The sequence below is a fragment of the Lampris incognitus genome, chromosome 1 (assembly GCF_029633865.1).
Source record: "Lampris incognitus isolate fLamInc1 chromosome 1, fLamInc1.hap2, whole genome shotgun sequence".
NCBI lineage: Eukaryota > Metazoa > Chordata > Actinopteri > Lampriformes > Lampridae > Lampris > Lampris incognitus.
The window spans coordinates 131524882-131539394 of record NC_079211.1 but is presented as its reverse complement, the minus strand read 5'-3'; the positions used below and the strand labels follow the sequence as shown (position 1 = coordinate 131539394).

General features: G+C 43.0%; 2 protein-coding genes across 2 annotated transcripts; one reads left to right on the top strand and one right to left on the bottom strand.

Annotated features, from left to right (window-relative positions):
* The first annotated feature begins 471 nt into the window (after nucleotides 1–471).
* gucd1 (guanylyl cyclase domain containing 1) lies at nucleotides 472–2529 on the top strand. Its single transcript, XM_056283130.1, has 6 exons — nucleotides 472–875; nucleotides 1019–1103; nucleotides 1269–1434; nucleotides 1539–1630; nucleotides 1733–1974; nucleotides 2330–2529. The coding sequence occupies exons 1-6, from the start codon at nucleotides 869–871 to the stop codon at nucleotides 2419–2421; spliced, it is 684 nt and encodes a 227-aa protein (XP_056139105.1). The 5' UTR covers nucleotides 472–868; the 3' UTR covers nucleotides 2422–2529.
* Nucleotides 2530–3005: 476 nt separating this feature from the next.
* On the bottom strand, nucleotides 3006–12830 carry upb1 (ureidopropionase, beta). The gene is made up of 10 exons (XM_056283116.1): nucleotides 12622–12830; nucleotides 9384–9555; nucleotides 9064–9151; nucleotides 8836–8930; nucleotides 8071–8229; nucleotides 7193–7362; nucleotides 6939–7020; nucleotides 6622–6664; nucleotides 4706–4860; nucleotides 3006–4241 (listed from the first exon to the last, which is right to left on the bottom strand). Exons 1-10 carry the CDS (start codon nucleotides 12723–12725, stop codon nucleotides 4158–4160), a joined length of 1152 nt encoding a protein of 383 aa, XP_056139091.1. The 5' UTR covers nucleotides 12726–12830; the 3' UTR covers nucleotides 3006–4157.
* Between the last annotated feature and the right edge of the window lie 1683 nt (nucleotides 12831–14513).

Genomic DNA, 14513 nt, shown 5'->3' with positions numbered 1-14513 from the left:
TCTGTCATTTTTCACGTCCTTCCTGGTGAACTTGATGTGGTTGTCCACACGGTTAATGTGGTCGGTGAAATGTGGTACGTTCTGAGATTTTAATGTCAACCAATGGCAAGGTGGTGCTCACGGCAATGTGCATATGAAACCGATCGGTGGATCGGTCGTATAATGCCACTGTATTGGCAACCTGTTTATAAGGGTGGGGATACCTGCAGTCAGTTGAGACTGAAGAGGTCACTTAGATGAGTGATGAAAGGCTTTTCTCAATAAACGTTGTGTCCAGATGAACTTTTTGTACTCAACTCATTTTTTTTTGTAAAACGTTTACCTGGATTATTGAGCATGCGTAAAGACAACCAGTAATGTGTGACGTTCTTACATTTATCTACAATAGGTGGCGGTAATGCAACATTTCGGATGCGAACCGCCAATAAAGCTGAAGAAGTAGAAGAAGAAGCGCCTTACAGCATGCTAAGCTAACAACCAAATGGGAATCAGTTGGTTGTACGAAGTGACGGTTTTAGTTATATTCGGGCGTGTAAGCTAGTTTAAAGTGAGGTTGTTGTTTTTTTTTGTTTCCTCTCATAAGTTAGTTTGATCAACGAATCGGTATTGTATTAGCGATGGTTTCAGTTATAAACTGAGCTGGCATTAGCGTGCTACCCTGACCCTATAGAAAGTGAACCGGAGAGGAGGCTAACATTCACTAGCTAGCTAGCGGTACAAGTAAACATTACTGCCCGTTTCTTCTAGATGGCATCGATGAGGCAGTCTAGTCGTGCGTTATCCACTGTAAAACAGGCTGACTAACTTGAAATCAGTCTCAGCAGTTGGTTGGCCACCTCTGTAAACAAACTAAGAAGAATACCTCAGAATGACAGGTGAGTGAAACATGTTCTGCTGTCAACATTATCTCAGTTGAGCTAATAGCCAGTGTTATCCGATCATGTGTTCCCTTCAACTAACGGGAACAATACAACGAAGCATGGTCACTTTGTAGTTACAATGTAATGTCTTTTCGTAGATGACGCCGTTCTGTTAAATGTACCTGCCATCCGGCAGCTGTACCACTGGGACTGTGGTTTAGCCTGCTCCAGAATGGTTTTGAAGTAAGTGAACATTCACATTGCTACGCAAACAATGAAGTTATACCATCATGTCCGTAGCCTGTAAAGAGTCATTTAAGGGCTCTGCACGGTTCACTTTGTTCACTTATGGCTTTTCCAGATCGCCGACGATTAGGCTTAATAGTCTCTCACTGCCACACCTTTTAGATACCTCCACCCTGTCAGTGATGAAGAGTTCCAGAGTGCTTGCTGGGAGCTGAAATTGACAGAAAGTGTGTGGACTATTGACTTGGCCTACCTCATGTGCCAACTGGGGATCAAACACCGGTTTTGCACTCAGACACTTGGTGTAGACAAGGGTTTTAAGAATCAGGTACTTGCTGATGCAAAGGCTGCTTGACTGACATGTTATTTCTTCAGCGGATTTGAAAGTGCCGTCGTTTGACACCATCTCTTTGTTCTCTTTCTGGCCTATAGTCCTTTTATAAAAAGCATTTTGATACAGAAGAAGACCGTGTGAACGAGCTCTTCCTTAAGGCAGAGAGCAAGGGTGTGGTGGTGAAGAAATGGTGAGTATTGTCATTGCTATTTACATAAGCAATCCACACCTTTTAAAACTAAACCCATGCAAAACTAACAACAGAAACTCTCCTTGTGGATCTCCGCTATAGCTCTGTGACAATTCAGGAAATCCAGGCTCATCTGGACCAGGGCCATGTTGCCATAGTCCTGGTCAACGCTGTGATCTTGACATGTGAACTCTGCTCTTCACCTGTCAAATACTGCTGCTTCCTCCCAGTGGGCCAGAAGTGTTTCTGCAGGAAGCCAGAGTACCAGGGTCACTTTGTGGTTGTATGTGGCTTCAACCGGAGCACTGGCTGCATATTCTACAATAACCCTGCATATTCAGACCGTGAGTCATCCTACAACCTAGCAGACTGGGGCATGCCTTTGGGGGGGCTTGGACTGATACCTATATCAGGTAGTATTCTGGCCTTTAAGGTCACAAAATATGGGGAGAAAGTCACAGACTTCATAAAAAATGTGTTAAATCTGAAAAACTTTGTCAGTTTGTTGTTTCATTCATTTCCATAGAAGAAGATTGGCAATTGTTGTTAAACAAGTACACCTATTTGGGAATTGTTATGGCTGTGAGGATGGGCAGTTTCATTGTCACCTGTGTGTGTGTGTGTGTGTGTGTGTGTGTGTGTGTGTGTGTGTGTGTGCGCGCGCGCGTGCGTGCATGCGTGCGCGCATGTGCATTTCAGGAGTGTGTTGCACCAGCATCAGTAACTTTGAGGAGGCTCGGCGGAGCTATGGGACAGACGAAGACATCCTGTTCATCTTCAAGGAGAGCTGATGCTCTTAGTAAGGACAACAGTGATGGATATGGGTTCCGCATCTCCCACCCCATCTACATTATAGTGACATTGTGGTGCTATAGATACCCATGCAAGGATCATTCACCCCAGCTCTGGCCAATTGTCATAGGTTTCCCTCAGCCACCCTCTTCGGTGCTAAAATGGCTGCCTGCTCACAGAAAAACAGTCACCAATTCTGTAATTCCTTTCCCTCGCTGTCATGTTGCCAATGCTCCCCTCCCCCTTAACACTAAAGGATTCACAACTGGAAAGTTCAACGAGTTAAAGCTTATTTTGTTTTTTTTCCTTATTTTTTTTAAATGTACTACAAGACAAGCAGTCACTTTTAATGACTTTTACTGCGTCCTGTTTTTTTTTTTGTGAAGTAGCTCATCAATTTGACCCATTGACACCTGAAACTGTGAGCAGACTGTTTGTGACTTAAGAATTGAGTGGATGAAATGTTGTTCAGAACATCAGAATAGGAGTGGAAAGCAGTCAGTGGACACTTAGATAAGGGCTGATCGCATCATTTAGCATAATTTTAGAAGAGTTTTGCTCTTTGTTAAAGTCTTAACTCAAATAGCAACACCCTCACTTGCCTCTTAATTATTTCTAGCTGAGTACTTAGACACCTTTGTTGGTGCCCTGTCAGTCTTGCTCAGTATGTTCTATCAACAGGGAATGGAAGGAGTCATTGTGTTTGGAAAGTCTCAGGTAATTAATGTGCTATGTTTGTGTGAAATGACAGAGCATTTCATGTGCTAATTCAATGCAATACATAATAGCCTGTCTATGGAACCAAATCTGCCCTGCAGAGCAACATGGACAACATCATCAGCCAGGCTCTGCTGCTTTGATGTGCTGACTGTGTTTAAATGTGAATTCATCTGTTTTTGTTTTCACCTCATTGGAAGAAGAGCTCAACATCAGATGGATCAAGTTAATGTGAACCTGGTAGAATGGTGTACAGATGGATGCCTTGCAGGGTTTTTCGATCTTGTGACATAACAGAATGGACATTTTTGGCACAGACTCGTCTTGAAAATAGTTTATATTATTGTAGACTACACAAAATGACATTATTGTCACCCAGTTGTAGTTTTTTATTTCGCTATGATGGATGAAGGTTTTTGCACTACTGCTTTTCATACAGACATAATTATGTATTATTTAAATGATCTATTTTACCATGAAATGGCTGACCTAAATCTTTAAGAAAAGCCTGATCTCTTCTTGTTTGTGTGTTTGGTATGAACAAATGGCACATTTGGAACAGAACTTTTTTAAAGAGAAAACTGCATTTATTATGTAATGTAATCAATAAAGGATTTTGAACACATGATCCATTTTTCTCTTGTCACTGTCACATGCAGTGGTGTTCATCCCATCTACCATCATTCATTGCTTCCACCTGTTTCTAACTGGGAATGTAAAGCCTTCTAAGATGTGATTTAGGGCTATAACTACATTCCTTCCATTTTAAACACAACAACAGTATATTGTGTGTGCAGCCACATCAGATCTGGTTTTATTGATTATTTGGTGGATATTTTCTGTTACTTGCTGACACAATGGAACCAAATTAGACTGCCTTAGAAAAGGAAAACAACCCAGTTTGGTGTTTTAAGGCATGCAAACAGCAAGACTTAAATTGCTTCATTGCATCAATTATTAATTAACCTTGGTCTGTTGTACTGACATGGACCCAGAAGGGAATGAGGTACAGTATGTTCTACTCTTTGACTATGTTGGGTTTGAAGTCATGTTTGACAGCCTTGGCAAGTTCTTCTGCATATTCAGCATACCGCCCAGTCATCTGCAAATAAACACAAAGAGAGTGGAATATCATAATCTCAGACCAAAGCCAGTTTTAGCATTCTAATTGCTTTAATAGCAGCACTGAACCCTAAAAACAAAGCCCCTACAATCATTTGTCCCTCCAGTGGAAAGAATAAGCCCCGACAAGTCTACCTATACTCTTGACAGCAGGATAAGCAGTTTGGATAATGGATGGATGGATGGATGGAAGTCTACCTATACATAAAGTTTTCGTCTGCTCAAGTCATAGCTGCAGTCCAACATGGATGTTTCAGCACAACCTTTAAGTGTGACCAAAGGCAGACTTCACTCCACTGCATCGGCACTAAAGAGCCTTTGGTTCCTACTTCGTCCACCTCATATTATGCTCATCCATCCTCCGGAGTAGTAGGTCAAAACTGATATCTTAGGGAGCCCAGACCAGGCAAATGTTATACCTGGTTGAATCTACCTTAAATTTACCTTGAAACTCCATCTGTCACTGATTTGCCGGTTCATGTTCAGATCCAGTTCTACCACCAGTAGTCCATCACGGGTTCTGGAGAGCCCAGGGGTACGGCTGCCATCAGGAGCAGCCACATAACTTGATCCATAGAAATGTCCAAACTTGTGATGGGCTGCAGATGTAAAAAGCAAACTCTCTATAATTGGCATCAAATATACTCTGGTGGTAACCACCAAGTACACTGGTGCTCTAAGAAATGCAAACAATGAAAATAATGATACAATCTAATGACCAAGGAATAAATAAATATTTTGTCCTCCTTGGTTACCAGGCACCCCATCTTTTACCCATAATTGGATTTTGCTGTCTGCTGCATCACACAAAACCCCAAAATGTATTCAGATGCACAATTTCACGAATATAGAATACCATTTATACTGTGTGATGCAGCCTGATATGGGGACAATGGGCTGGACTCTATGGGCGTTAGTGTTTTGCATGGCTAACATTTAACAGCGCTTTGTTTGCTTGAATTTTTGATATGGACCTAAGCTAACTACTGACTTGGTACAGCAAACATATGGAGTGCTGTTTTGTGGTTCTTCCACATACATACATACATATGATTTAGGATACATACATACATATACACTCACCGGCCACTTTATTAGGCACACCTGTCCAACTGCTCGCTAATGCAAATTTCTAATCAGCCAATCACATGGCAGCAACTCAATGCATTTAGGCATGTAGACATGGTCAAGACGATCTGCTGCAGTTCAAACCGAGCATCAGAATGGGGAAGAAAGGTCATTTAAGTGACTTTGAACGTGGCATGGTTGTTGGTGCCAGACGGGCTGGTCTGAGTATTTCAGAAACTGCTGATCTACAGGGATTTTCATGCACAACCATCTCTAGGGTTTACAGAGAATGGTCCGAAAAAGAGAAAATATCCGGTGAGCGGCAGTTCTGTGGGCGAAAATGCCTTGTTGATGCTAGAGGTCAGAGGAGAAGCCCAGACTGGTTCGAGCTGATAGAAAGGCAACAGTAACTCAAATAACCACTCATTACAACCGAGGTATGCAGAAGAGCATCTCTGAACGCACAACACGTCGAACCTTAAGGCAGATGGGCTACAGCAGCAGAAGACCACACCGGGTGCCACTCCTTTCAGCTAAGAACAGGAAACTGAGGCTACAATTCGCACAGGCTCACCAAAATTGGACAATAGAAGATTGGAAAAACGTTGCCTGGTCTGATGAGTCTCGATTTCTGCTACGACATTCGGATGGTAGGGTCAGAATCTGGCATGAACAACATGAAAGCATGGATCCATCCTGCCTTCTATCAATGGTTCAGGCTGGTGGTGGTGGTGTAATGGTGTGGGGGATATTTTCTTGGCACACTTTGGGCCCCTTAGTACCAATTGAGCATCGTGTCAATGCCACAGCCTACCTGAGTATTGTTGCTGACCATGTCCATCCCTTTATGACCACAGTGTTCCCATCTTCTGATGGCTACTTCCAGCAGGATAACGCGCCATGTCATAAAGCTCGAATCATCTCAGACTGGTTTCTTGAACATGACAATGAGTTCACTGTACTCAAATGGCCTCCACAGTCACCAGATCTCAATCCAATAGAGCACCTTTGGGATGTGGTGGACCGGGAGACTCGCATCATGGATGTGCAGCCGACAAATCTGCAGCAACTGCGTGATGCTATCATGTCAATATAGACCAAACTCTCTGAGGAATGTTTCCAGTACCTTGTTGAATCTATGCCACGAAGGATTAAGGCAGTTCTGAAGGCAAAAGGGGGTCCAACCCGGTACTAGCAAGGTGTACCTAATAAAGTGGCCAGTGAGTGTATATGATTTAAGATAATTCATATAATTCACCAAACAACATTACGAGAGAAAATAAATCTCAAACCTTTATTTCCATCACCAGAAGTGAACTCGTTTTTGAAGTGTTCCTGAAACATACAAGAGAAGATGCAAGTAAACCAAAACCAAACCCAAAAAAAAGAAAGAAATCATGATGACATGTAAATTTCCAGTTATCAAGCTAATCAGAGATACAGAGGCCCTCTGTGTAAATTTCTAATTTAAGAGAATACTTGGAAATATGAACAGAAAGCCAAAACATAAGCACTAAAGGTGCCTTTTTGTCTAACTTTTGTTTCAAGCTGTCGTTTGCACTGAAAATGTCTTGTTTATGCAGTAATTTTGAGCTATAGATAGACTTACCACCCCTACACGGTTGATTGCACAGGTAAAGCAGTGATTTGCTATTGCAGCATTCCTGGCCTCGACAGACCACATGGGCTCACTGTATAAAGAAGACAGAATGGAATCAAACATCCCATACATTCGTCGAAAACAAGTTTACAGAGGAGTGGAAAGGTGCAAAGAGAACTGAAGGGAAAAAAAAGAATAAGCTGTCTAAGTGGGTGGGTTTCTCCGGTTAAATGACTTTGTAATAAACCATTTTTCCCACCCACCTGAGGGCACCAACCGTAGCCGAAGGGTTGAATATGATCTCAGCTCCATTCATACTGTACATGAACCAGTTGAGAGGATGATGACGACCATAGCAGATGTTCACAGCTATCTTTCCAAACTGGGTCTGGAACACGGTGTGGCCAGTATTGCCCTCCATGTAATATGTGGACTAATTCAAAGTGCAAAAACATTCATCCTAATCGTAAGTGTTTTGATATGATCCTTTTTTTCTGAATCAGGTCATTTTATATGTTCGATGAGTCATACAGTATGAGATGATGACAACAAAATATAAATACAATCAATTATGCAACAGCAAATGTACCTGCACTGAAAAGCACTTATCTGGCTCTGATGTGGATGGGGGATGTAGCGGTGCACCGCCACTGCAGTTTAGCAGTTTAGCACCACAACATAACCTGACATTTGTGTCGGTGTTTCTTATCAATGAGTGTGGTGCCATGTCCTTTCTTTCTGCGTACAATCACGTGTGACCTCTGACCTAAGGGTTAGGCTGGGAAGTGGGAAATGAGTGACTTGAGTGAGTGAGAGTGTTAACTAGCATGATAACAAATGGGATGATTCTGGTTTGATAGATTTCTGTGCTGGGACAGACTTTTGAGTCTCAATTACAGTTACTTATCTCAAAATGAAATCGCATTCCTGTGGATTAATGGCACCATGTGAAGTCTTCCCAATGCTCTTTATGAATTGTTTGGCAGGCATATATTTTTCATGATATGACACAGTGGCACACAGACGAAGAAAGAGACACTGGAGAGTAGGGCCCCTTAATTTAAAGCCAGAGCCAAAACTGAAATATATACGTCATATGTATGTGTATGTCGACAAAAAAGGGAGGGATCACAAACACAACCTCGTTGAAGTCTCCGATCCTGGGAATGTGATTCTTCCTGGTCTTTCCCAGCACATTTCCTGAGTTGGAGATCACCACCGCCGTGTTCCACAGAGTGCTGTGCAGCTCTTCCCGCTCCAAGATGGGGGACACAACCACCATGTTGTATTTTTTGGCCAGCTGATAGGATGGAGGAGAATGGATGTTTCAGAGGAGTGCACAGCTTCACAGCTATAACCACAGGATTGATCGAGGCTTGGCAATGTCAGAGTAATCTTTGGTCATACACGTGCATGCAGTTATATCTTGAAACACGTTTTTGGAAAAAGGTTGTAACATAATTCATTTTTGCCTATTTCATAATTCTTTTACCTTTAAAATGCATGTTTCTTCAAAGTTGTAAATCATGTTTTACCTTTTATCTTGTTTTATATCTCGATCCATCTATTAATATATGTTACTATTAGCCATAGTAGTAGTAGTAGTAGTAGTAGTAGTAGTGGTGGTAGTAGTTGTAATAGTAGTGAAAGTCATAGTTGTTGTATAAGTTATTGTAGTAGCAGTAGTAGTTGCAGTACTAGTAGTAGTAGTACCAGTAGTGGTAGTAATACTAGAAGTAGAAACAGTAGCAACAGTATTTGAAATGATCAATATTACTCACAACTAAGAGGAGAGTAAACGATTAGAAAGAATGCTGTTACTCTTGAGCCTCTGTTTGTGTTGCATGGGCTTTCTGAATGATAGCAAAGCATGTCTGTGCAACACCATCTGACAGTATGTTCTCACCTCTTGGCAGAAGCGAGTGGTGTTTCCTCCTTTGACAGACTCTGCAAACTCTGTCCAGGGTTCCTTCTCACGGGTACAGAAAGCAAAGGGCATGGCTGTCGACAACAAAAAGCAGGTCATATTCTCACATCAATGCGCAGCACATCATGAAATTCCCATGCATCACATTAAGTCAGCATGCGCTTCCATGTTTCAATTATTGTACATGTGAGTTAGTATACCACATACTCCATGTCTCTTGAAAGCAGATGATGTTAACGCCACACATGGCTGCTACGTCAACAATTTCACCGATCCGGCTATGGATGGCAGTGACCTGTGGAGGATGATGAACAGAGGAATTACATGGTGATCATGCAGTATTAACCACTTTGAAAAATCTAATTTGCATATAATTATGTCTAACAATTATCGGTGTATATAGTTTTGTCTAAGTGTGATTTGTGCTCTACATCAATAGCACCAAGACAAGTTTCATTACATATAGTCACCATATCGTTAAATAAGGGTGTTTTGGACACTCGTTTAAGCAATTAGCTCCTTCTGACCTGGTCAAGGACAGGGGCATCGGTTGGCAGTACAATGTGGTTCTGAATGAGTCCGACCCGGATCTTCCTAGGGGGCCTGAGCTGCTCCTCGGCAGCTTCAAACACATAACCCTGCAACTCAAAGTTCTTCTCTGAGGCAGCAGCCACAGCATATGCCGGGAGGTCCAACTTTCTACAACAAAGTAAAGAATGTATGAACTGTTGGTGACAACCTCTGTGATAATTAAGAACCATACAAAGACTTTGCTTTCTACCAACAACCAAAGCTGAAAAAGGATTTGAACTGTTATCTGTTATATGTCCCAGTGTGATACAATGCTTGTTATGGTTGACTTTAACACCCACATTCAGTCTGTGCATGCATTTACACATACAGTGGTGCTCGAACATTTGTGAACCCTTTAGAATGTTGTATATTTCTGCATAAATATGACCTAAAACATCATCAGATTTTCACACAAGTCCTAAAAGTAGATAAAGAGAACCCAATTAAAAAAAATGAGACAATAATATTATACTTGGTCATTTATTTATTGAGGAAAATGATCTAATATATCTATGGGTGGCAAAAGTAGGTGAACCTTTGCTTTCAGTATCTGGTGTGACACCCCCTGTGCAGCATAACTGCAACTAAACGTTTCTGGTAACTATTGATCAGTTCTGTACATCGGCTTGGAGGAATTTTAGCCCATTCCTCCGTACAGAACAGCTTCAACTCAGATGTTGGTGGGTTTCCTCACATGGACTGCTCGCTTCAGGTCCTTCCACAACATTTCGTTTGGATTAAGGTCAGGACTTTGACTTGGCCATTCCAAAACAGTAATTTCATTCTTCTTTAACCATTCTTTGGTAGAACGACTTGTGTGCTTAGGGTCGTTGTCTTGCTGCATGACCCATGCTCTCTTGAGATTCAGTCCTGACATTTTCCTTAAGAATTCGCTTGTATAATTCAGAATTCATTGATCCATCAATGATGGCAAGCCATCCTGGCCCAGATGCAGCAAAACAGGCCCAAACGATGATACTACCACCACCATGTTTCACAGATGGGATAAGGTTCTTACGCTGGAATGCAGTGTTTTCCCTTTCCCCAAACATAACATTTCTCATTTATACCAAAAAGTTTTATTTTGGTCTCATCCATCCACAAAACATTTTTCCAATAGCCTTCTGGCTTATCCACATGATCTTTAGCTAACTGCAGACGGGCAGCGATGTTCTTTTTGGAGAGCAGTGGCTTTGTCCTTGCAACCCTGCCATGCACACCATTGTTGTTCAGTGTTCTCCTGATGGTGGACTCATGAACATTACCACTAGCCAATGTGAGCAAGGCCTTTAGTTGCTTAGAAGTTACCCCGGGTCCCTTTGTGACCTAGCCGACTCTTACACGCCTTGCTCTTGGAGTGATCTTCGATGGTCAACCACTCCTGGGGAGGGTAACAGTGGTCTTGAATTTCCTCCATTTGTACACAATCTGTCTGACTGTGGATTGGTGGAGTCCAAACTCTTTAGAGATGGTTTTGTAACCTTTTCCAGCCTGATGACCATCAACAACGCTTTTTCTGAGGTCCTCAGAAATCTCCACTGTTCTTGCCATGATACACCTCCACAAACATGTGTTGTGAAGACCAGAGTTTGATAGAGCCCTGTTCTTTAAATAAAACAGGGTGCCCACTCACACCTGCTTGTCATCCCATTGATTGAAAACACCTGACTCTAATTTCCCCTTCAAATTAACTGCTAATCCTAGAGGTTCACATACTTTTGCTACTCACAGATATGTAATATTGGCTCATTTTCCTCAATAAATAAATGACCAATTATAATATTTATGTCTCATTTGTTTAATTGGGTTCTCTTTCTCTACTTTTAGGACTTGTGTGAAAAACTGATGATTTTTTAGGTAAAATTTATGCAGAATATAGAAAATTCTAAAGGGTTGACAAACTTTCAAGCACCACTGTAGGCCTATTAGGGGGCACAGTGTAAAAAAAAAAAATTAAGGTGTGTTCTCATCTAAACTGTAATGTGCATCATAATACAACTACAGATTATGGGGCAGGCTGAATATTTTTCTCATGTTTCTACCTCGTGTGTATTGGAGATGTGCCCTTCCCAACCCTAGTATTACTTTGCTGTGTGTGTGTGTGTGTGTACATACACACAGGGTGTTGTGATGCGTCTAGTGCAGCAGTGTGTAGTTGGAGGGAAGGTGCATGTGTTCTTCCAACCCGCTTGTGTCCTTCCTATCCTTAGCTTGCTGCCGCTGGCTAGCCTTTGTGGCGAATAGGGAAGCATCCTAGCGTGTAAGCCTTCCCTTGCCAGTACATAGCCTCTCCTTCACCAAGACTCCTGCCAGGCCTCCCCGTGGCCACACCTGGTAACTGGGGTCTTGCGGCCCCAGGCTAACTTGGCAGGGGATCTCGGAGCAGCAGTGGACCCCAGAGATATGGTGTGCAGGCCCACCCTGGTGGACATGCCCTGGCACCTATCAACCACTGCCCCGCTGCCTTGTGGGTGAGTCTGGGAAGACATAAGGCTAAGGGAGCTTACCCCAACAGAAAAGCAAGCTGTGGCGGCACGCTTCGAGGCGGTTTCCGAAAAACTGGATTTCCGGCAGCCCCCTGCAGTTGTGTGGAGGTGCCGGTCGTCTAGGGATCCCCCTTGCCATCGGAACCATCTCCTCTACAATCAAGTCATGTGGCGTTGGGAGAAGCGCACCCACCATGCCACTTTAAAAACCATCTCTGCGCAGGTATCTTCTGCTATCTGAGTCCTCAAAGGACCCACAAATAGAAGAAGATGGTCATCATCGGGCACGATGGACAACCAGCAAGCAAGCAAGCATTACTTTGCTGAGACGAGACGTTTTCTTGCACTGAGTTTCGAAGACGTGAGACTGAACGTACATCCGATTTTATTTACTTATTTAATTTGTTTTTACTTTGTGGCTTTACTAAATCAATATTGATCAGGCCGTTCGGAGAGAGAAGTCTGAATGAGTTAGTCGTGCCGTTGTTGCACCAGGTAAAATGAGCGGAGCAAAGTCCACACAGCGCCGTTCACTTTACAGAGACCTCGTTCACCACCTGAGCAGCTGGACCAGAACCCGGTGGTAAACTCTCTTGACCAAGCGGTATGTTCAGGCAAACCTGTTCCTCACCATCATGACGTGGCTGTATTTCTGCAGCAATGACATGCAACATTATCATCATTACTATTATCTTTAACAACTCACTCAGTTTCCTTTCCGAATAAAATGCGTTTAACCTCTCTCAGCTCATCCTTCGGAATATGAGTCTCCAAGGTTTTCTCCAGGGACTCCAACTCGGGCGCCGACATTTTGCAGCGCTTGTCCCTTACGTAGCTACGTACTGCCGTGCCGGTGGGTTCTGCTCCGTCGCTGAGCCTGCGGTGAGTTTCACGCCACGGGTCAATGAGTGACGAGTGGACAGACCATGTTCACTCTTTACCTACTTCCGAGATTATGCAATCGCACTTTCTTTGCACGGTGCATATTATCTGTATTGTGTGTGTGTGTGTGTGGGGGGGGGGGGCTTTCTTTTGGCCCTCATAGCCTATTGTGCAGAATACAGGACTCCGTGAGGTACTGCACCCATCTCTCCATCTCACCTGGATAAAGCACTATAAACAGAGGTCTTGGCGAATACTTGCCTCTGATTGGCTGGAAGCTGGACCATCTCTTCTCCTATTCAACATGTAAAAGCACCCCGTGTCCATCCTGTTTACTGGTGTGCTTTGATAAGCTCCAGCCTTAAGACTATAGAGAGTATCACCATATTCAGCAGTAGAACAAGACCTGTGAATTGTCAATTTCTCCTTTCTGTTTGGATTATGGGCATTATCCTACATTATTCACTAATGGTGACAGGCATGGGCGCAAGTCCATGACTACTGGGCATCCAGCGCTTTACCTGTGCCCCCATCTATAGGGTTAGTGGTTGTGTCAGCAAGGGCATTCGATGTAAAATTTTGCCAAATCATTAGCCGGATTAACAAGATCATACCGGCTCGGTCGAGGCCCAGGTTAACAGCAGCCGCCATTGGTGCTGTGCCCTCACAGGGTACCAATGGAATCTGTAAAATCTGCTGTGGCGACCCCTGAGAAACAGGGAACAAGCCGAAAGAAGAAGATCCTACATTATTTATTACATATGTTTTCGCCTTCTGCACTCTGCAGTTTTGATCCTGGCTGTTAAGAAACAGAATTAACACTTGACCTGTACAAATGACAGTAAACACAAGATGCGCAGGATATTCTCATTTAAAATTCAGTTATTGCTTTGCAAGTGACCGTGTGTGTGTGTGTGTGTGTGTGTGTGTACAAATTGCAGATGTTTATTCAGTTATTCAATGAATTCAATTGGGCGGCACGGTGGCCCAGTGGTTAGCGCTGTCGCGTCACAGCAAGAAGGTCATGGGTTTGAACCTTGGGGCTCATCCCAGGTCATCCTCTGTGTGGAGTTTGCATGGCGGTGGGTTTTCTCCGGGTACTCCAGTTTCCCCCACCATAAAAAAAAGACATGCATGTTAGGGTTAATACTCCTGTCTGTGCCCCTGACTGAGGTATGGCAAGATGAACTGGAGTTGGTCCCTGCGCACTGCACGGCGGCTGCCCACTGGTCCTAGCTACACAGCTAGGATGGGTTAAATGCAGAGCATAATTTCCCTACAGTGATCAACAGAGTATATCAAAATAAAAAATGTAAAAAAATTATTGATAAGCAAATGTTCTACATTTTTGGCAATGTAGAAAATTACAGATGGGGTGTTGAATTCAGAAATCTGTGTCTGTCTAAAGATGGATTGCATATCAAAGGACATTGTGCATTTCAGTTGTGTCGAAATGTACTCATCCAATTTTGGTGTGCCATCTACAGGCTCCAAATGAATATAAAGTAATTTCGTAAGCATACTGTTTACATGAAAAACCCAGTCACTGAGGATGCACAAGCCAGTGCATTCTTGGTGCATTCTTAGCCCAGATAAATGGGGAGGGTTGCGTCAGGAAGGGCATCTGGCATAAAATCTTTGCCAAATCAAATATGCGGATCATAAGTCAGATTTCCATACCGGATCAGTCGAGGCCCGGGTTACCAACTACCGCCA

Coding starts and splice junctions, on each gene's coding strand:
- gucd1 (XM_056283130.1), top strand. Junction 1,435..1,538: donor ACAAGGGTTTTAAGAATCAG/GTACTTGCTGAT, acceptor TCTGGCCTATAG/TCCTTTTATAAAAAGCATTT. Junction 1,631..1,732: donor GGTGTGGTGGTGAAGAAATG/GTGAGTATTGTC, acceptor TCTCCGCTATAG/CTCTGTGACAATTCAGGAAA.
- upb1 (XM_056283116.1), bottom strand. CDS start 12,725: ATGTCGGCGCCCGAGTTGGAGTCCCTGGAGAAAACCTTGGAGACTCAT. Junction 9,556..12,621: donor TTATTCGGAAAGGAAACTGA/GTGAGTTGTTAA, acceptor ACTTTGTTGTAG/AAAGTTGGACCTCCCGGCAT. Junction 9,152..9,383: donor ATGCCCCTGTCCTTGACCAG/GTCAGAAGGAGC, acceptor CATCCTCCACAG/GTCACTGCCATCCATAGCCG.